This window comes from Halichoerus grypus, chromosome 8 (genome assembly GCF_964656455.1).
Source record: "Halichoerus grypus chromosome 8, mHalGry1.hap1.1, whole genome shotgun sequence".
NCBI lineage: Eukaryota > Metazoa > Chordata > Mammalia > Carnivora > Phocidae > Halichoerus > Halichoerus grypus.
This window is the reverse complement of record NC_135719.1, coordinates 55,719,367-55,739,658: the sequence shown is the minus strand read 5'-3', so window position 1 is coordinate 55,739,658 and position 20,292 is coordinate 55,719,367. Positions and strand designations below refer to the sequence as shown.

Here is a 20,292-nt window from a genome sequence, read left to right as displayed (position 1 = left end):
CCTTCTCCTTGCCTGTGTCTGTTTCCGGTGTTTGAATAAAGCTCGATTCGGCTCGAAGAAGACCTGTTCTTCCGGGAAAATGGCGACTCCCGCTCGTGCCTCGGAGTCCACGCCGGCAGCGGATCCGGCGCTAGCAGCGGGGGCTGCCGAGGAAGCCGAGTGCCCGCCGCCTCGCCAGCCTCAGCCCCCGCAGAATGTCCTCGCTGGCCCGCGGCTTCGAGCCCCAAGTTCCCGAGGACTTGGGGCGGCGGAGTTTGGCGGAGCTGCGGGAGATGTTGAAGCGCCAGGAGAGACTTTTGCGCAACGAGTAAGCTTGGGTCCCGCCGAGTCACCGCCAGGCTTCTTCGGTTCGGTCTCCCTGGGACGCGCTCCTTCCCCTCCCCCACATCGGGTTCCCTTCCCTGGAAGGTGACCTTGCCTCAGTCAGATCCGTTCCAGTCCCGCCGGCGAGTGGACGGCCTCCAGCCGCAAAGCGGACCGCGTCCTGGTTTGGCACGTACCGCGCGCGGGTGGGGATGGTTAGCGTGCTGAAAGGCTGCTTAAGAGTTTCAGCTGTTCCCTTAGCTTCTTGTTGGTTTTAATTACCCGGCTACTGAGACGGTTCCCTAAAGGGAGGGTCTGTATCCTAAATCCCTGTGTACCCCCGCGCCGCTTGCCGTCCGTGTCGTGCCCAAAACATCTTGTCAGTTTCATCTCTAGATCCTGTTTTTACGGGACCTGTAGGAAAGGGAAAGAATGGGACGTAGAGTGCTATATTAGACAAAAAGTTTGCCTCATTCAGCTGGCAGACTTAAAGACTTTATCAGGGGAACAATATAATGAAAGTGAAAGAAGCTTAATTTAGCAGCGTGGAAGGAATGAGAGACAGAAGACAGCTGGAGGATATTTTCAGAGAAGTTCCCAGCAAGGGGGTTGTAGAAGGGTAGTTGTGGGACTGGGAAAACTAAATCAGGCATGGAATAATTTGGATATGTATTTGAAGGAGATGGCTGAAGTTTCCAGCTTGCATAGAGAACCACTAATAACAGAAAAATTGGGGAATAGCTCTGAGGTTGATTTTACTTAGGGAGGGGGTGCTAAGTTGAGGGAAGAGTTAATTATATGTACTTAAAAGTTGGAGAAGGTCATGAGGATCCGGAGAGAAGGCTGAGAACATACAGGAATCTCAACTGGAGAGGGATGTTAATGTTGAAACTGTGGGAAGGAATGTAAGTGCGAAAGAAAGAATAGAGAGCCAGAGGTGTAATCTTTCCTCCATTTCTTATATGGATAAAGAAAAGAGAATCCGAAAAGGAACTTAAGTCATTCAGCAAAAGGGACAAATGACCATTTGGGAGCTTTCTAGTAGGGACAGGTACTTTGACTTTGTGAGAATGGGTTTTTAATCTATAGCAGCAAATTAACTTTTTGGTTTAAGGACCCCTTTATACTGTTAAGACTTATGAGCATCCCAAGGAGCTCTTGTTTTATGTATGTTAAATCTACTGATGTTTATTGGTGTGTTAGGAATTACAGGTGAGAGGGGCACCTGGGTGGCACAGTAGATTAAGAGTTCCACTCTTGGTTTCCACTAAGGTCATGATCTCAGGGTCATGAGATGGAGCCCCCAAGTTGGGCTCCACGCTCAGCAGGGAGTCTGCTTGGGATTCTCTCTCCCTCTGCCTCTCCTACTTACGCTCTCCATCTCTCTCTCTCGCTCTCTCAAAATAAATAAAGCTTAAAAAAAAGAAAATTACAGGTGAGAGATCTTTAAAACACAAGAATACACATGATTAGCCATCAGAGCAATGATATATCATGTGGCCTCTGGAAAACTCTGCTGTACCCATATAAGAAAATGAGCGTGGAAATGGCAAATAATGGCTTAGTATTATGAAAATAATTTTGACCTTGCAGACCCATCTACCTCCCCTCGCCAGGAAGGTCTTGGACATCACACTTTAAAAACTGCAAGTTTTGGGGCGCCTGGGTGGTTCAGTCGTTGGGTGTCTGCCTTTGGCTTGGGTCATGATCCCAGGGTCCTGCTCGGCAGGAAGCCTGCTTCTCACTCTCCCACCTGCTTGTGTTCCTGCTCTCGCTATCTCTCTGTCAAATAAATAAATAAAATTAAAAAATAAAAACTGCAAGTTTTGGAGTATATTATAGAGTATTATATGCTTAAGATACTTTTGCTGAAATTCTAATTAGACAAATGAGGGGTATTCCTTATTCCTGCATCCCCTTGTTTTTTTAGGGTATTTAGATAATGACTGTTACTTCATTCCTGTTTTGAGGCAGTTGGAAATCAGATTTTTGACTTAAAGATAGATATTTCTCCCTTTGAGGATAATGCTTTGTCTTTATATCTCAAGTCTTAAAAACATGGCTCTAACAGATACATGTTTTTTTTCCCCCATTTAACAGAAAATTCATTTGCAAATTGCCCGACAAAGGTAAAAAGATCTCAGACTCTATTGCCAGACTGAAAGCTGCCATTGCAGAATGTGAAGAAGTTAGAGGAAAAAGAGGACTGTTTCATCCTGTTAGTTTAGACTGTAAGCTAAGGCAAAGAGCAGTTGCAGTTGTTGATGTGGACACAGGAAAGGCCCAGAATTCTGACCAGATACTTGATACTTCATCACTAGTTTGTGGCTCTTCCTCTGTAAGTAGCATCAAGTCATCTAAAACCACCTCACAACAGCGGGGACTTGTACAGCCTCCTCCGGAAGGCGATGAAGAGGCTCCAGAGGTTGAGTACACCGTAAGCATATGCCCAACTTCCAGCAGCAGGGCCAGTGCGCCTTCCTCCTCCGGAGCTAGTGAGCGTCTCCCTCAGCATCAGGTTTCAAGGCAAGCAGAAGATAATTCGAGCGGCTCTGACAACCTGTTTATTGATAGGTTACAAGGGATCACAATTGTGGACTCAGGTGAAGAGCACTCAGAAGAGGACTGGAGTGCTGAGAACGTGGCAAGGCTTGGTAGTGGGGCCCAGAAGAAGCCTCATTTCATGGAAGTGCTAGCAATTCGAACCAAAAACCCGGTGCCCCCACCACATAAATTTAAAACAAATGTGTAAGTATTATCAGAAACAGGCCTGTCACAGGAACATACCACCTGTTAAACTCACAAAATTGGAAGGATGCTTTCAGATCAGTGGACTTTGTGTGGGACCTACTTGTAGTTAGCAAAGAGCATATTGTGGAAACAGCCTGGCTGGAATGGAGGATTCATGTTGACAAGTACTTTAGTTTTTAGCCAAATAATTGAACAGGTTTCAAATAGCACGTGGAGTATTAAATTTCAGGGTGCTTAGCCAACATTTGATATTAAACCCAGAGTTAGAGAATTTATTATGACTATTTTCCACAACAATTTTTTGGTATGCAGTTCCCCCTTTGATTAGACTATAAGCTAAAGGAAAAGCAGCTTTAGAAGCTGATGGACTTGTCAGCAAAGAATATTTGTGTGCTCACTATAGGTAAGCAGCTGGTGCTGGGGTGACACAGAAGTAAAGATCCTGCTCCTCAAAGAGTTCAGGATCTAGGTGAAAACCCAAGGCCTACACACTTGGAAGAACCTTGAACTGTATCATAACAACTTGAGGGGGAAGGGAGCTGAGAAGGGGTTAAACTGAAAAACAGATTGAGGCAGGAGGGGTAAACTAACCTTGCTTCTGAGTTCCTTGTCATAGTTTTGTTTCTGAGATCTCCAAAAAAAGAAAAGCTCTTTGAAGAGAAAAGAATTTCCTTTACTTGTACACAGATGTAACGTTCACAGCAGGGAGTAGCCAGCGTATTTAGCCTATCTGTCTGTATTTACCAGGAGGTGACATCATATACAAAGTTGAGTCACTACTGTGTTTCTTTGAAAAGCCGAGAACCTCTAGTTAGAAGTGCCTAAAACTTCCAGAGAATTATTATAAAGTTTAAAGTTTAAAACTTTAAAGATTAACCCTGCCATTTTTTTTTAACTTGAAAACATTTTATTTCTTCTCTATAGAAAAACCAGGATTATATTACACTAATTTTTAGGTAGGAATAAAAAGTAATCTTTGTACTCTTGATGTTCAAAGTGAGTAATCTCCCCATCTTGTGTGCAGTGAGGTGTATTTCCTCGCCTCCAGGAAGACAAAACCAGAAGCATCATCTAGTCGATCAGAGGATACACTGATCCTGGTTCTTTACTGTGGTCATTTAGCTGGAAGTGGCAGTGGGGAGAGCCAGATCCTCCTGTGCAATTAGAGCAGATCGGGAAAGGCTGGGCCTGGACGAGTGTGGCCTGAGGGATTCTGTGCGTGAGCAGCCTTTGACTCCTTTTCTGCTCTTCCTTTAGCCTCCTCCATGCCCTTGTGGCTCCGTGTACCTGGGTGCTAGTGGCTGCCCCTCACCTCCCTCTAGCTTAGGTCTTTCCAGAGCTTCGGATTTGCATGGCCAGTTACCTATGAAACTTGGCCGTGTGGGTGTTCTGTGGCACCTCAGATTTATCATGTACAGCATAGAACTCTTTATTTCTTCCCATGCTGACTTCCTCCCATATTCCCTAAATTCATAGTGCCACCACTTTTTTTTCTCCAAGGTGTCTTGTGCTTCATCTCCATATCTGCTGGCTATAAAGACCGACATAATATATTTTGTTGACTTTCATCTCTAATTCTTGTTTTCATCCTCCTGTCAGAGTGAAGGCTCTCATCCCTCTCTTGGGCTATAGCTGGCCTGTTCTGGACTCTAGTCTTATGACTCCTCTAGCCCATCTTCTCCACTGCTGCTAGAGTGAAATTCGTATGATGCAAATCTGAACCCATTACATAGAACTCTTCGCTGAGGACTGGGCCCAGTCTACTTGCCAGCCTTATCTTGCAGCCTTTCCTCTACACCCCACCCCCTGAACTTCCTTTGTGCTGTACCATGTTGCCCCTCACTCCCAGCTGGGATGCTCTCCTCCCCTCATTTACATGGTGAGCATTTATTATTCTAAGACTCCTCAAAATTCACTCTTAAAGCTTTTCTGACAACCTCCCTGTCTCCTATTAGAACCAGTGGTTTCCTTCTTTATGTTCCAGCATACCAGTATGTATAGTACGTATACCACCTCTGTGTAGTGTTACACGGGTGGTATTATGTTGCACGGAAACTGTTCACAAGTTTATTTCCCTTTACTGGACAGCAGGCCCCTTCGTGCATGTTCTTTGAATGAAAAGATGGAAAGATGGCTTCAGTTCAAGTGTAAGGTTGGAAGAACGAAGGATAATGCAAAGAGCCTATCAGTCTACCTATTTGTTAAAACAGTGGATTGTCCTATTACTCTCCACAAAGGTGCTGGTTTAGATACTCCCCATTTCTGAAGTAAAAATGTTTAAAAACAGGAAAGATTTTTATCTGTGAATATAAATATTGGTAAACTCCTTACTATTATCTTTGTAGAAGAATTAACTGCTAAGGTTAAAGGCCGCTTCTGTGTGGGAATGTTGTAAATGTGTCTATAAAAAGAAACAGTCTGATGATACAACAGATTTTTCCCTCCTTCAGGTTACCTTCACAGCAAAATGATTCATCTGGTCATTGGCAGAGAGGAGGGTCTCCCGTCTCCTCGGAAGAAAGGCGGCTCAGGGATAAGAAGCATCTTGATGACATTACAGCAGCCCGGCTTCTGCCACTTCACCATATGCCCGCACAGCTGCTCTCCATAGAAGAATCTTTGGCACTTCAGAAACAGCAGAAACAGAGTTATGAGGTATTTAGAGTTTTAAATGTTTCTTGTCTCTGTTAGATGCTGCTAAGTCAGAATTTACTCCAGGAAGTTCAAAGAGGATGGGACTTAATAGAAGGGTGCTCGAGAAATGGTCAGCTCATGCCATTCGCTCTCAGATGTGAGCCTCTAGTTTTCTGAGAGTCTTGAAGTTGCTGGATCCGCAGGACACAGCTGGCGATGATCATAGCTACATGCACAGCAGAGCGGTTTTTGCCAGGAAATGTGGGGAGACCACTGCAGAATTCCCCAGTCTCTTAAAGCCCATGCTGTCAGGCTAGTAGAAGCCTTGCTTCTCTTTCTTCCACCTTGTAAGCCCCATGCAAGACGTTCTCAGTGGTAGACTCTAACCAAGAATCAGGGAAATGTTTCCAGGTTTCTGTCTCCTGCTGGACAGGGAAGAGCGTAACATTGGAGGAGTAGTGTGGTGTTAACCAACAGACATTTGGACACTAAGCTTAAAAGCACGATATGCAGGCCCTTGTGAAGACAGAAGAATCGCCTGCTTTTAGTGACTTAATTTTGTATAGCACTTACTTCAAAGATCTGGGAGTTCTGCATAGAACCTTAAGCGTGTATATGGACAGTTTGTGTACAGAATAATGAGATGGGAGAAGATAGGTGTGAAGACTGGAGGGAGAAAAGAAAGCATCCAATATACTTAGTAGTAGTTTGAGCCTCCCCGAAAATAGCAGCTTAACTTCCTAGTATTGCTTAGCTAGATTTTAATCAGGTACTAGACACTGGTCAAGACAGAACTAGGCTGTTATTCAGCCTTGGCACATGGATTGGCATTTCCAAGGCACTTCTTTTTAAAAGCCATTTTTCTTCCTCATTGTCTAGTTATGACTACACCCTTGGTTTTTAAATTGTTATATGATCTTAAGTCCCAGTCGTAAGATATCTCTAGGTTGAATTCAACTCCTTCGAAACCAGTTTCCTTGGCAGAGTGGTATTAGCTCCCACTTCATTCCTACCTACCCAGAATAATCATGGCCGGAGGGGAAGGACACAAAGAGGTTCAAGTTGTAGGGGCAACAGCATGAGAAAAGCGAAGAGCCAGATTAAAAATGGGCATTGCCACCTGCCATCAGTCAGTGGTCCTGTCCTTGGGTGTCTATGAGCATATTGCCAGTGTCTAAAATTTACTTGGACTTTCTGTCATGTAGTAATTTTCATGGGAACTTAATTTGGAGAGGGATAGTTGGCTTTTTAAAAGTATTGGTTTCTTGATTTCATTGTGACGTTGAAATGTAACTCTCAAGCCTAAAAGCCGTGATTTCATCTAGGAAAGAAGATTCTTTTTTAGAGAATCAACACAGCATTAATGATTTTTGACATTTGATAGTTGAAATTGCTCTGTGAGTGTGTATGTACACATGCATGTGTCCCCATACTTAAAAATCCGTCCACGTTTATAACTGTCATAGCGCTCAGCGGGTTCCTCAGTTTCCCACGGAGGGGTGGCGTATTTCAGTGCACTGTTGTCTGTCTCTAGTCTGACCATGTAGTCTGACCATGACGGTGGCAGGCTAGTAGCCCTCACCAGCATTGTCTGTGAGGTAGTCTGTCCATGTTTTAAAATTGTTAATGGTAGTCTGACCGTGACGGTGGCAGGCTAGTAGCCCTCACCAGCATTGTCCCCCCCCCCCCAATCTGTGGTAGGCACAGCCTCAGACTTGCACACTGCTAGAGAGAGCACTGAGGGGAGCAGTGTGCCCCTTTATTTCCACTTCTCTTTAAATGACTTCTTATTGAAAAAATGGTAGGGAAAAGAATGTGAATGTGTAACGTTTTGCTTTGATTTTTGTTTTAAAGGAGATGCAAGCCAAACTCGCAGCACAAAAATTAGCTGAAAGACTGAACATAAAGATGCAGAGCTATAATCCAGAAGGGGAGACTTCGAGGAAGTACCGAGAAGTGAGGGATGAAGATGACGATCAGTCCTCTGGAGATGAATTCTGAAGATGGGCAATGGAATCATTGCCTAAATCTCTGCCTGTTGAGTTTCATGATCTTACATCAGATTTTCAAACAAGTATCAAGATCGGTGTCAGACATTCTCGAGGGAAGGAATTTTTTTTAAGTTACACAAAGGTAGCTATAAAAATAGCCCAGTTTGTCTTTCAGAAGATGACTTTCATGTACTTAAAAAGTTTAATATTTGAATATTGTGTTTTAACCATATTGTATTAAAGTTTTGCGGTATGTTGTGTGTTGGTCTGATATTTTAGTACATAGTAAGCACAGTATTTTTTCCTCTAAGCCAAATGAAGCAGGTAACTGCTCTTTTCCTGATTCTTACCTCTTTGGAATAGCATTTATTACATTTATTACATGTCTTTCAGTGAAATATTTGGTTGTCCCAGGCATCACCTAAAATGAATTAGGAAGATAAAGTTCCTTCCTTTTTCGAGTAATGGAGGGAGCAGTCTAGAGAATTTTATGCATGTTTGCATGGGGTTAATGAGGTGTATTGGATGTGAAATACCTAGGAAGACACTTAATAGAGAATTCTGAAATGTTTGTTTCCTTCTTCTGTCTTCCCTTAGGAAGAATGTTATCTTCTGATTAGGAATAGGAGTACTTTTAGTTGGTGCTAGAGGGTGGATGGTCTTTCTGGATGATCACATTTGCCTGGAGTGACACGAGGTATAGGAGAAGTCTAGGGTGACTGTAGATGAAGGGAGGAGCTGTTCTTAGGCTTGACCTGACTTGAGTTCATTGCTCTAAGAGGTGACAGGTTCAGTTTGGTAAGAAAACCAATTTTTTTTTTTTTTTTAAGCTACAGTTGAATTGTCAATGCATTGCCTTCCCCCCCCCCCAAGAGGCATATATAGGCTACAGAAATCTCAGTCTCGTATGTATACATGTTTATGTAATTTTAAAGGATTACATGGTTGTTATCAGAGATTCTTTGTTTAACATATTGGAGATTTTAAACAGTGTTGAAAGGAAGAATAAAATATTAATTAGAGCAACTTCATAATGTTAATGGTGATATTTTACGGGTGTTTAAGTTTAACTTGCTTTAAAAGAGACTTTCATATATGACATTTTCCTGCAAACAGACTTAGGAGTGCTAGGAAGGGCTCGGTTCTCTAGCATGGACTTCCAGGTACAGCTAACTGCTTTCCATCCCCCTCCCATCCCCTCCCCCCAGCACCCCTCCCCCCAGAAATGTAAAAATATACTGAGCTAACAAATTTATGATTTCTACTTTTAAAAACTAGTAGTAAATGGATTTCACAACATAAAATTATTCTTTAGAGAATAGAAGGATACACATCTGGAAAGCCAAGTAATGTGGAAGTGCTCCCATGCATGGACACACAGTCCTCTGTAGTCGGATCACCCAGAGAGCGCCTCTGTTAAGGTTTGGGTATATGCACTTTACATACTCTTCTATACGTTTCTGTTTTCAATAATGCAATCATACTGTACATTGTTTCACAGTCTGCTCTATGTATGGTAAACATTTTCCCATAATATTTTGCCTTTGAGATAGCTACAGAATATTCAATTTTATGGGTGTGCCATAACTTTTAAAATCAACTTATTATTTAACAATTTGATCATTACAATGTAAACTGTAAACAACGATGTGATTAACATCTTAAAAGATAATCACGTTGTACAAAAATTATTTCTTTCTAGAAGATACCTTTATAGAAGTGAAATTGCTAGTTGGGAGTATAGATAAGTTTTTGAGATTTTTGATCTACATCACTCACCACAAAGATTGTGTACCTTTATATTCCTCCGAGCAATATCAAACTCCCAGAACTGAAAATTGCTATTTAAAGTGTTTGCAAACTGAATAATTACAGGAAAGGATGGTTTTTAAAATTTATGTTTCTTTGATTGCTTAATGAAGAGTGAGTATTTTTTCATGTTTATTGACCATTTATGTTCATTCTTTTGAGCATTGCTTATTCATATCTTCACTGAATTTTCTTGGAGAGTGCTGTTTTTATTGGTCTATAAATTCTTAATAATTAAGATGTCCAGCTTTTGTCCTGTGTTCTTGTTTTAGTGTGTTATTTTCTTTTTAATACAGTTCGTGGTGTTTCGGTGTAGAAGTTTTCTTTAGGAGTCTACCTTTCCGGTTATGCCCCAGGATGGATATGTATTCATCCTTCTTTTCTTCTGGGACTTTTTTAAAATTTCGCTTTTATACTTATATTTAATTCAAAAGGAAATTTTTAATCTATCTCAAGTTATTTGGGGATGCTGCATAAGGTAAGATTTAGTTTTTGCAGGTAGCTGACCAATTGGTTGAATATTATAAACCACCATTTCCCCACTGATTTGTAATGCTGTCATTAATAGAATATTAAATTCCCACGTATCTTGTGCTGTGGGCCTATTTCTGGGCCTTGTAGTTTTTACTGCACTATTTTAATAATTATGGATTTAATCAGCATTAATATTTAGTATACAATTTCTCCCTCATTCTTTTAAATTCTGTCAAATATAACCTCCAGAGAAGTACACAAAACAGGCGTGCAGTCTAATAGGTAAAGCAAACAGCAATGTAATCACAAACCAGATGCAGAAAGGCTACTGCCAGTACTCTGGAATCTCCCCATGGCCCCTGTGGATGGATACCCTATTTATCTACTATCTGAGCTAACTACTATCCTGACTTAGAGTAATACTTCCCTCCCCCCCTTTAAAAAAAAATGGTCTTACCAGTTATGTATGCAATAATACGGCTAGTTTGTTTTGCCTACTTTTGCCTTATAAAAATGGAACCCTACTGTATATGCGTTTGGTGTCTTTGACTCAACATTGCTTATAAAATTCATGTCGCGTGGGTGTTTTTTGTTCATCTCGTTGCTGTGTAATGTACCACTCCATCAATCCCACTTTAGTGTGGCAAGCACTTCTGTGATATTTTCAGGTTTTGGCTATTATAAGCAATGCTGCAGTGAGCATCTTTGTGCACATAAACATTTCTGTTGGGTATTTACCTAGGAGTTCAATTGGTGGGTTATAAGGTATGCATATCTTTAACATTTAATATTCCCACCATTTTAGTTTTATTTTGCATTTCCCTAATTAGGAATGGCTTTGAGCATCTTCATTTACTGGTCATTGGATTTCTTCTTTTGAAAAATGTCCATTCAAAACTTTTGTTCATCTCTCTATTGTGTTTGTGTCAGCTGTCCTTTTCCTCACTGATCTGTAGGGTGTATTCTTGATACTAATCATTATTTAGCTATATTTGTTGTAAATAACCTCTTCCTCTCTGGATTACTTTTCATTCCTTCATGGTGTTTTTGTTGGACAGAAATTCTTAAAGGCAAACTTACCAATCTTTATGTTTAGTGTCTTTTTTGAAAGAATCTTTCCCTATCCTGAAGTCATGAAAATATCGGTTTTTTTTAAAGATTTTATTTATTTATTTGACAGACAGAGAGCAGGAACACAAGCAGGGAGAGTGGGAGAGGGAGAAGCAGGCTTCCCTCTGATCAGGGAGCCCGATGTGGGGCTCGATCCCAGGACCCTGGCTGGGATCATGACCTGAGCCGAAGGCAGATGCTTAACGACTGAGCCACCCAGGTGCCCCGAAAATACTATCTTTTAAAATTGTTTTATTTAAAAAGGGCTCTATAGTTTTGCCTTTCCACTGTGTCGTTGATGCTACCCAGAAATTATCTGTGACCGTGTGAGGAAGGATCCTTCCGTGTAGCCAGCCTGTTGTCCCACACTCCGTAGTGTATTTCTGGGACACATCAAGCATCTGTGTATGTCTGTGTTACTTTGCTGAGTCCTCTCTTTGGTTCTGTTCATCTATTTATGTTACTATTACTCCGTATTATTTATGGTAGCTTTATAAGGCTGGAGTAAAGCCTGCCATCCTATTCTTTTAAGAGTGGTTTGGATATTTTTGGCCCTTTGCATTTTCCAATAAATTTTAGAATCGGCTTGCTTTGTTTCACAAGAAACAAAACAAACCAAAACCCTTGGTAGTGCAAATATCCATTCATTTAAAAAAGTGTTTGATATTCCATCGTTAATCAATTAACTTTTTATTCCTAACAAAATGTACTTTGAAACTTAGGAGATAGGAGATTTGGAACCTTGCCATTTATCAAGGAAAATTACTATTTCAACTAGGATGACTATTTTTGGGCTATATGGTTAAATAGCAAATTGAGAACACTGTTTTATTGTGAATAAAGTATTACGTAGTTTTGATTGAGAAGAGTTAGCAAGTAAGGGGTTTTGTTTTTGTAGTGTGACATGATTAGATTTTTATTTTTCAGAAGTACCACTTTTTCCCATTTACAAAAGAGGAAACTGAGGCACAAGGACTTGAAATAACTTGTCCAAGGTCAATGACTAGTAAGTGTTGGGGATAAGGTTTGAACCCAAGCTATATATGCTCTTAGCTCATAATCCATGTTGCCTCTCCAAGACAAATCAAAAGGGTACAGACATAGCAGACATGTTTTTTTTTTTTTTAAGATTTTATTTATTTATTAGAGAGAGACACAGCGAGAGAGGAACACAGGCAGGGGGAGTGGGAGAGGGAGAAGCAGGCTTCCCGCCGAGCAGGGAGCCCGATGCGGGGCTCGATCCCAGGACCCTGAGATCATGACCTGAGCCGAAGGCAGACGCTTAACGACTGAGCCACCCAGGCGCCCCAGCAGACATGTTTTCATCTGAATTGCAGGTGAACAGAAGTTAACTATTTAAAATAAATTTTTAAGGAAGGAAGACTTCATGTTAAAATTAGGTTTAAAGTAGGAAAATAGAGTGAATCTGTGGTCATGAACTCTTACCTTCAATTTTCAAGTGATGATGTTAAGGGAAGTGCTGAAGTTTGGGGCTTAACCTGAAAGGTGGGAGATGTTGGAGGGTTAGTCTCATTCTATACAGTCACCTCTAAGATAATTTCACAGCACCTGTGTCCAGTCCACATCACATTCTCTGGGGACCCAGGAGGTGTGTGAGTCAAGGTGGAAGGCAGATAGCTTGTGGGATTATCTCTCCTGTAACTGGGATGTTGCGGTGATTTGCACAAGGTCACTCAGAGGCAGCCGAGAAAAGAACCCAGCCCTCAAGACTTCTGGGCACCAGACTTCATGACCTTGTGCACAAACCCACAAATCAAAGTTGCATGTGGGCTTTAGAAAGTGCTAATGCTAGGTGAGAGCTCAGATTACTCTGGGGGTATTTGTCATGTCTCTATGACTTATGCCACAGAAGGGCTTTTGTTCTGATAATTTTTGTGTTTGGAATGTTTTGTTTTTAATCATCTTAGAACTGTATGACCGCTTTGGTCACTGCTGGGATCTTCACTCTTCCCACCTCACTCGACACTTGGCTGCGTAAAACTTTCTAGGAGAAGAGATTCCAGGCAAAGTGACCTCAGGTATCCTAGGCTTTATTCAGACGAGCGGATAAAATCTGGTAGTTCGCCCTTTGCAGGCTTCAGGACAGTTTGTAATGCTAAAGAGAAAATAAAGTTGTCAGGAAAAAAAGGTTCTGTCTTTTGCCTCTGCTAAATAAATAAAAGGATTATATATCCTGCTTTAATGGAGAGCATATAGTCATCTACAAAATATGGCAAATTGCATTATTGACTAGCTCCTTGACAGGGAGGAGAAACTGAAAGCTATTATTTTAATTTCTGGCTAAAGTGAGGGAGCTTTGATACTGGGTGGATGAGACAAACCTAGCGCCGGGTAATACTGAACCAGAGCCAGACCACAAATCAGAAGCGATTCTGAAAGCGCAGCATAAAAGCCTGAACAATTAAATATGATCTATTACTTCCCAGATGATTTTAGAAAACTTGGAATAAAAAAAAAAAGGCGAAAAAGAGGGTAAGCCACTGGAATAGCATTAGATTATTAGATTTAGGATTTAAATGCCACTATTTCCTCTGAATCCGATGGGAAGTTATGCGCTCTCCTGACTATTAAGTCTGTAAGATGAGGTCAGCGACCCCTTATCTAACGTATGGGGTATGTTTTGAGAGAACAGAAATTTCAAAGTGTGGTCTTTAGAGAACACTTTGGGGCCTAAAAGAGATTCTATATGAAAACCTTATTGTAACGATGGTAACAATTATGATCGAAGTAGTTTGGGGAGGTACCTTTTGGCATATGAAGTAAAATGTTTTAAAATCACCACCATATGAAACTTTTAATTTAGTGTTAAAATTAACTTGAGAACAATAGAGACTCCCTAAAAAGGCTATTTTGACAAGGGGAAATTAGGACACTGAGCTAAGGAAAGCCCGAGCTTCGGATGGAAAATTTTCTCATTATGAAGGCAAAAGAATGAGAGTTGTAAATCAAGCCCTTATTCAGAGCACACAGAAACGCTTCTCAGAAGACGGAGACCCAGATTGGTGCTTATAAATTCTGTCCGAAAATATTGCTAGTAAATACATCACTGCTCCTAACCAGTACCACATATATTTGTATTAAATAGCTCTTCTAGGGACTGTGTGGTAAAAACGAAGGCATATCTTCTATTGATTAGATTTTTAATAAGGATTTTTTCTCCCCTTCAGCTATATTTAATAGGGTCAAAATGCAACACATGAGGAAACTCACTGACAATAGAAGGCTAATCTTATCTCAACTTAGGATCTTTAGTTCTTAGGGAAGGAAGCAAGCTTAAATATAATTTGTTCCACATCCTATAAGTAGGGAAACTGAGGCACAGAGAGGCACAGAGTTGTGCCTATGGTGTGCAGCTGGTTCTAATAGAGCCGAGTCTTTCTGCCCTAGCCCCGTGTTCTTTGCTTAATGTGGAGTCTTCTTGTAATTAATTCCTTAACACATTTTTGCTAAGTGACAGAAAAAGCACAGTGCCAGGAATGTATGTATTTTCTACTTCTGAAACTACAGAAATGTTATGTAGTCTTAGGTACCCTTACCTATTGCAACTGGGTTTAGTTACTATAATTTTCTTAAACAAAAATGGATAATGTATATTTTAAAAAGTGACATCAAAGGGATAATGTACTGCTCGTTATATTTATGCCTCTCTTTCCTCTTTGCTGCCTTTTTTTTTTTAAGATTATTTGAGAGAGAGAGAGAGAGTGAGCGTGTGGGGGGGAGGGGCAGAGGGAGAGAATCTCAAGCAGATGCCCTGCTGAGCACGGAGTCCCATGTGGGGCTTGATCCCACAACCTTGAGATCATGACCCGAGCTGAAACCAAGGGTCAGACACTTAACCAAGACTGTGCCACCTGGGCACCCCCACTTGGTTTGTTTTGAATGTCCCCATTTTCCCAACCTCTTCAGTCGTCAGCAGTGTGACTTCCGCCTACTTACCAAAACCTCTCACCATGTCTCCCACCACCTTCCGAAGGTAACAGGGGTCTTGGGTTTCTAGTATTATTGCTGGCTAATTAGCATAATTAACAAAAATTCCAGGAAGTCTAATGGCTTCTGTGAAGCAAAAGGATTTGAGAGGACTAAACCTTCCCGAGAGTGATGATTTTTTTTGGTTGAGGTATAACTGACCTATAACATATTAATCTCAAGTGTACAATATGATGATATTCTACACATTGGAGAAAGATCACCACAATAAGTCTAGTTATCATCCATCACCACACATAGTTACATTTTTTTTCTTTGATGAGAACTTTTTTTTTTTTAAGATCTACTCCCTTAGCAACTTTCAAATATGGAATACAGTATTTTAACTATAGTCACCTCACCATGCTGTACATTGCATCTCCAGGACTTATTTTATGAGTAGAAGTTTGTACCTTTTGAGCCCTTCACCTATTTCCCCCAACCCCCTAAATTCGACTTGAATTAAGATGTTAATGAAGTGTCTGTGACTACAGTAAGGGGCAAGCTAACTTTTGCCCTTTTTTGTTCATAATCTTTCTGGGAACCAGGAGGACTTGGATGAAAGCTCTGTCCTTCTCAGAGCTTTGTGAATCTTCTGGCTCTGTCCTCCTTTGGCAGGCTAGTCTGCTTCCCTCATGTGCTGCTGGGCAGTCTCTGCCATCAATACCTTCAGGGAAGTGGTCAGATATGGAATGGAGGAGGGTGTCTTCCTCGCCCTACTCTGGTGAAGTCTCTGGTTATTACAGTCTTGTTACCAATGATCATTTCTTAGATTGTCTCTTTGTTGGTTTTTTAATCATTAAAAAAAAAAAAAAATCATGGCTTAATTTACTGCCCAGGGGTAGGACCAGCATTGCTCTTCAAAGCTTCCACCTCTTAGTCTTATCCAGAAATGAGGTCTGGGTGGCTGTGGGTTCTGGGCAGATCTCAGCCCACAAGCTGTAACTTTGCTTGGCCTTAATCCCCTCGGGGAGAATACACTGAGAGTCTTATCAGTATGGGGGTCCCTCAGGTAATTTACAAACAAAAGAAAACCATTTGTACTTTGGAACTTTATTATAGTAACACACTATTTAAGATGCCTCACAACTGTGCTCGCTTCGGCAGCACATATACTAAGATGCCTCACAACTGGTGGAGGTTCACAGTGGGTCTTGATGTGTCCCTTGAGTAGCACTGCCCCAGGCAATGAGCTCAATGTTCTGCATCATTTCTTCGGTAGGAAGTTTGTTTCAAAATAGAAAATTATATATTTGCAAGTTGTGCGGTGAACAGTAGGCACTGGGCAGTGATGGATAAGGGACAACACGGTATCCCAGATTCAGTGTCTTTTCCTTCCTCCATTCTGTGGCTGCCATGATTTCCTTTGGGAGAAAACATTTTATTTATTGGAGTTCTTTGTTAAAATCCACATGATCCCGGAGGCCGCAAAACATCAGTGAAATTTTATTACTCTCTCAGTGCATATTAGTTCGTTAGATGACTTTTTTCCTGAAGGAAAGTAGGGCTTAAGGGAATGGGAGATAGAACAAGCAAACTTTGGGAGAGTGGGAGAAGGAAGACAGGAAATGGAAAATGGAGGAGGGGAAGGACAAGGATAGGAAGTGGGCCTAATGGACCCTCAACAGCCAAGGAGCAGCAAGGAAGCATAACTTGGAACACCTATCTCACTGCCTCAACTCCTCTCCTCCAGCTCTCCTAAATACCCTCCAATCTCAAGTGTTTGCTCCCAACATGCCCCCCAAAAAGGTCAAGGTCACCAATAGCCTTGCTGTTGCTAAATTCAGTAGTTAATTCTCAGTCCTTCTTCTTCTTGACCCCTCAGAGCATTTGGCATCGTTAATCACTCCCTCTTTCTTGAAACATTTTTTTTCTTGGTTTCTGGAATACCACTCTGTCGGAGGCACTTGATGACCACTTCCCGTCAGTCTTCTTTGAGGGTTCCTTCTCGTCTTCCCAATCACTGAACACTGAGATGCCCAGGGTTCTTTCCCTGAACCTCTTCTCCATCTATGCTCACTCCACTGGGGACCTCATCCAGCCTCGAGGTTTTAAATAACTCTTGATACATTGTGACTCCCAAGCTCTATCTCTAGCTCTGAACTCCAGATTCATATTCAGCTGCAACAGAAGTGCTCTGAGGAGAGTCCTGCGCTCTTGGGCTCCGAATCAGGATACATTGGCAGTGGCAGAGTGGTGGCAACAGACTTCTTGCTTTGCTGTTCACAAATTGAATATTCTTGGCCAAGTCACTTAACTTCTTGGGATTTGAGTTTTGTGGTTTCTAAAACGAGGGTGTTGGACTTGGTTAGCATCACCCAAAACATGTGTCTTAAAACAGAAACCCTATGGAAAATGAGATTTGGCGGTCAAACAAGCTACCACCTCCATTGGCTGGTTGCTGCGGGGGCCTCCTGTCTGATGTCCCTGCTTCTGCCCTTGGCCAAGCTTACAGTGCTGTCTGAACACAGCAGCTAGCATCACTCCGTACAGACACCGTCAGATCAGGTCCTTTTTCTGCCTCAAGCCCTCCACAGGCTCCCATCTCAGAACGAGCTAAATGTTTACGATGGCCTACAACACCCCACCCCATCCCGCTGTCGCTTATCCGACTGTAGCCCTGGGCCACATGGGCCTCCTTGCTCCTGCTGTAACAGGTCCCAAGTGTGCCCACCTAAGGGCCTGTGCATGGACAACTGTTCTCCCTGCCTCGAATGTTCCTTCCCCACACGTAAGCAGGCTAGTTCCTCATGTCCTACAACTATTTCTCCAAATGTCACCTTCTCAGGAATGCCAATGAATATAACTCCCCTCAGCTGCTTTATTTTTCTCCATAGAATCGTCCATTTTCCTGTCTGCTTATTATCTGACTTCCCCCACTAGAATAGGAAGGCAAAGATTTTTATTTGTTTTGTTTATGGCTATATCCTCAGTGGCCTAGGACAATGCTAGACATAATGGGCACTCCATAAGAGAACGAATGAGTGAGTGAGAAGCCGAGCAGATGGAGAAGAGGAAGGGGGGCTTGGGGAGCCCCCTCTGCACCTGCCCGAGAGCCACTGTCTTCAGTGGGGAATCATGACGCCCAACCCACAGCTGTGTGTGCTTTAGGACATGGTCTCACAGCTGGGGTCCCTCCTTCTCATACATGCCCTGTGAGGTAGGGATTATTCCAGCGTTTTCCAGGAAGGGAAACTGAGGGTCAGTGAGGCAGCGGCTTCCTCAAGGTCATGCACGTGCGTCTGCCTTTCTCCAAGTCAAGTGCCTTTTCAGTTTCCCAGGGTGCCTTGCGTACTTGTTCTGTTTGCTTGCATTCCAGATAGCAAGTGCCTGGCTTTGCCCGTGGCGCTGGCCGGGACGGGTGGGGAGCACCCTACATCTTGTCACTAAGGCCTTCCACTGGGCCCAAGGGGGTCCCTCCCCTTTGGTCCTGACAGCAGTGCTGTGATGGGCTGTGCCTTTCACAGATATTTTCCTTAATGATGAGCGGCAACAGGGAGAAACAGAGGACAAAGAGCATGAAAACAGCCCGGTGTGAGCCTTCTCTAGCTCTTTCCCTCCCGGCTCTTTGGTTCTACCTTCTACGGCCACTGCCTCTCCCCAGAGGACCAGCCAGCACTCACGCACCAGCCCGAGCCAGCAGTTCACATCCGCCACTTACTCCCAGGGTAACTAATGTTCCTTAACTGCTCAGAGCCTCCTCATCTGAAAAGTGTGAATAATAAGAACAGCCTCACTGTCAGAGGCTTGTCGTGGAGATGAGCTCGGTCTAAGTCTACAACAACTGTTAGCTGCTGTTCTTCCTGCTTCCAGCCTGTCTTCCACTCAACACCTGCCTGCCCTCACCCTCTGCACCACTGCTTCGTAGAAGAGGAACAGAAGCGTCAGGTTGCCCCCTGCCCCAGGCCCTTCCAGGGGGCATGGCTTTGCCCTGTGGTCCTCAGGGGTGATCCTAATTTCACATGTCACAGAGACCGCAGTGTTTGAAGAGTAGGAACTAGACATTCCTTCAGTAATGGGGGTGGTTCTGTCACCTTGCAGGTCCTAACTTGGGGAACCGGGGTGGGAGGAGTTGGGGTATAGGAAGAGAACAGGTTTAGGGGATGACAGCGTGCAGTCAGTTTTGGATTTGTACACGTGGGGTCCTCACAGAGTGAACTTAACTAACCCTTGGGACTGGAGACCAAGGATGAGGTGCCTCCCTATGGAGAAGGTGGTTGAAGCCTATAATGCAGACACTCTGGGAGAGCCCAGAGCAGGAAGAAAAAGGACCAGTGACCTCGGGGAAGCACAAGAGAGGGTGCACAGGGCTGGCCTGACATGTATTAGATTCAAAAGTGGACTGAAATCCTGCCCTCACCAGCCTTCTGGAGCTGCCACTTGCATACCCAGTTCTTAACCAGAGTACACAGGGCCAAGTGGCTAATGGACCAAGGACCCCATTTCCAGGAGGGGGCCAGGAAAGCTCCATGAAGGAGGGCCTTTGAGCTGTGGGCGCCACGCAGACTGGTGGGCTGGGGAGATGGTTGGACACGTGGCATTAGCAAAAAGCCGGGAAGGGGGGAAATTCAAAATGTCTGGGAAACGACAGGAAGTCAGTTAATATCTGGCCAGTATAATGCAGAATTGGATTTGAATTCAAAAGCATTTAAAAAAATACATATGAGCCCTCAAGTGAAGTTTAAAAAGACTTCAAAATGTATTCGATTGTCACAGACCCTGAGGTGGAGGTTAGCATGCAGGACGTCTGTTAGGCGAGCCCCAGAGAGAAAAGCCTGTGAACGGAGGACAAGGAAGCAGAACTGGGTTGGGAGGGGAGAAGTTGGGAGGGGCCAAGGTTCACAAAGCCCTCAGGTGACCTCACAGGGAGCTCGGGAGCCTGGATGGCCCTGCAGAGTGGTGTCCCCATGGGAGGTCTAGGGGGCCGAATGGTGACCCCAAAAAGATGTGTCTGAGTCCTCCCCCTCCGTCCCTGTGACCTTATTTGCAAATGTAATAAAGTTAAGGATCTCAAGATGAGATCATCCTGCAGTTAGGGTAAGCCCTAAGTCCATCAACCAGGGCCCTCCAGTTAAAAGAGAGGAAGATTCGCCACCCAGACTCATGTAAAGACAGAGGCACCACCTGGAGCAATGTGTCCACAAGCCAGGGCGGGCCAAGCATGGCCTGCGGCCACCAGCACCTCCGAGAGAACACGGGACAGACTCCCTCACGGCCTCCAAAAGGAGCCTTC

The 20,292-nt window shown here is 43.2% G+C and overlaps 1 protein-coding gene across 2 annotated transcripts; it reads left to right on the top strand.

Annotated features, from left to right (window-relative positions):
• The first annotated feature begins 42 nt into the window (after positions 1-42).
• On the top strand, positions 43-9,732 carry POLR2M (RNA polymerase II subunit M). 2 transcript variants are annotated; one of them, XM_036107024.2, is made up of 4 exons: positions 43-307; positions 2,878-3,051; positions 5,505-5,709; positions 7,543-9,732. In XM_036107024.2, the coding sequence occupies exons 1-4, from the start codon at positions 195-197 to the stop codon at positions 7,687-7,689; spliced, it is 639 nt and encodes a 212-aa protein (XP_035962917.1). In that variant the 5' UTR covers positions 43-194; the 3' UTR covers positions 7,690-9,732. The 2 variants fall into 2 exon arrangements, with proteins under 2 accessions (XP_035962917.1, XP_035962915.1); XM_036107022.2 differs by having other exon boundaries at positions 2,404-3,051.
• Positions 9,733-20,292: the final 10,560 nt, after the last annotated feature.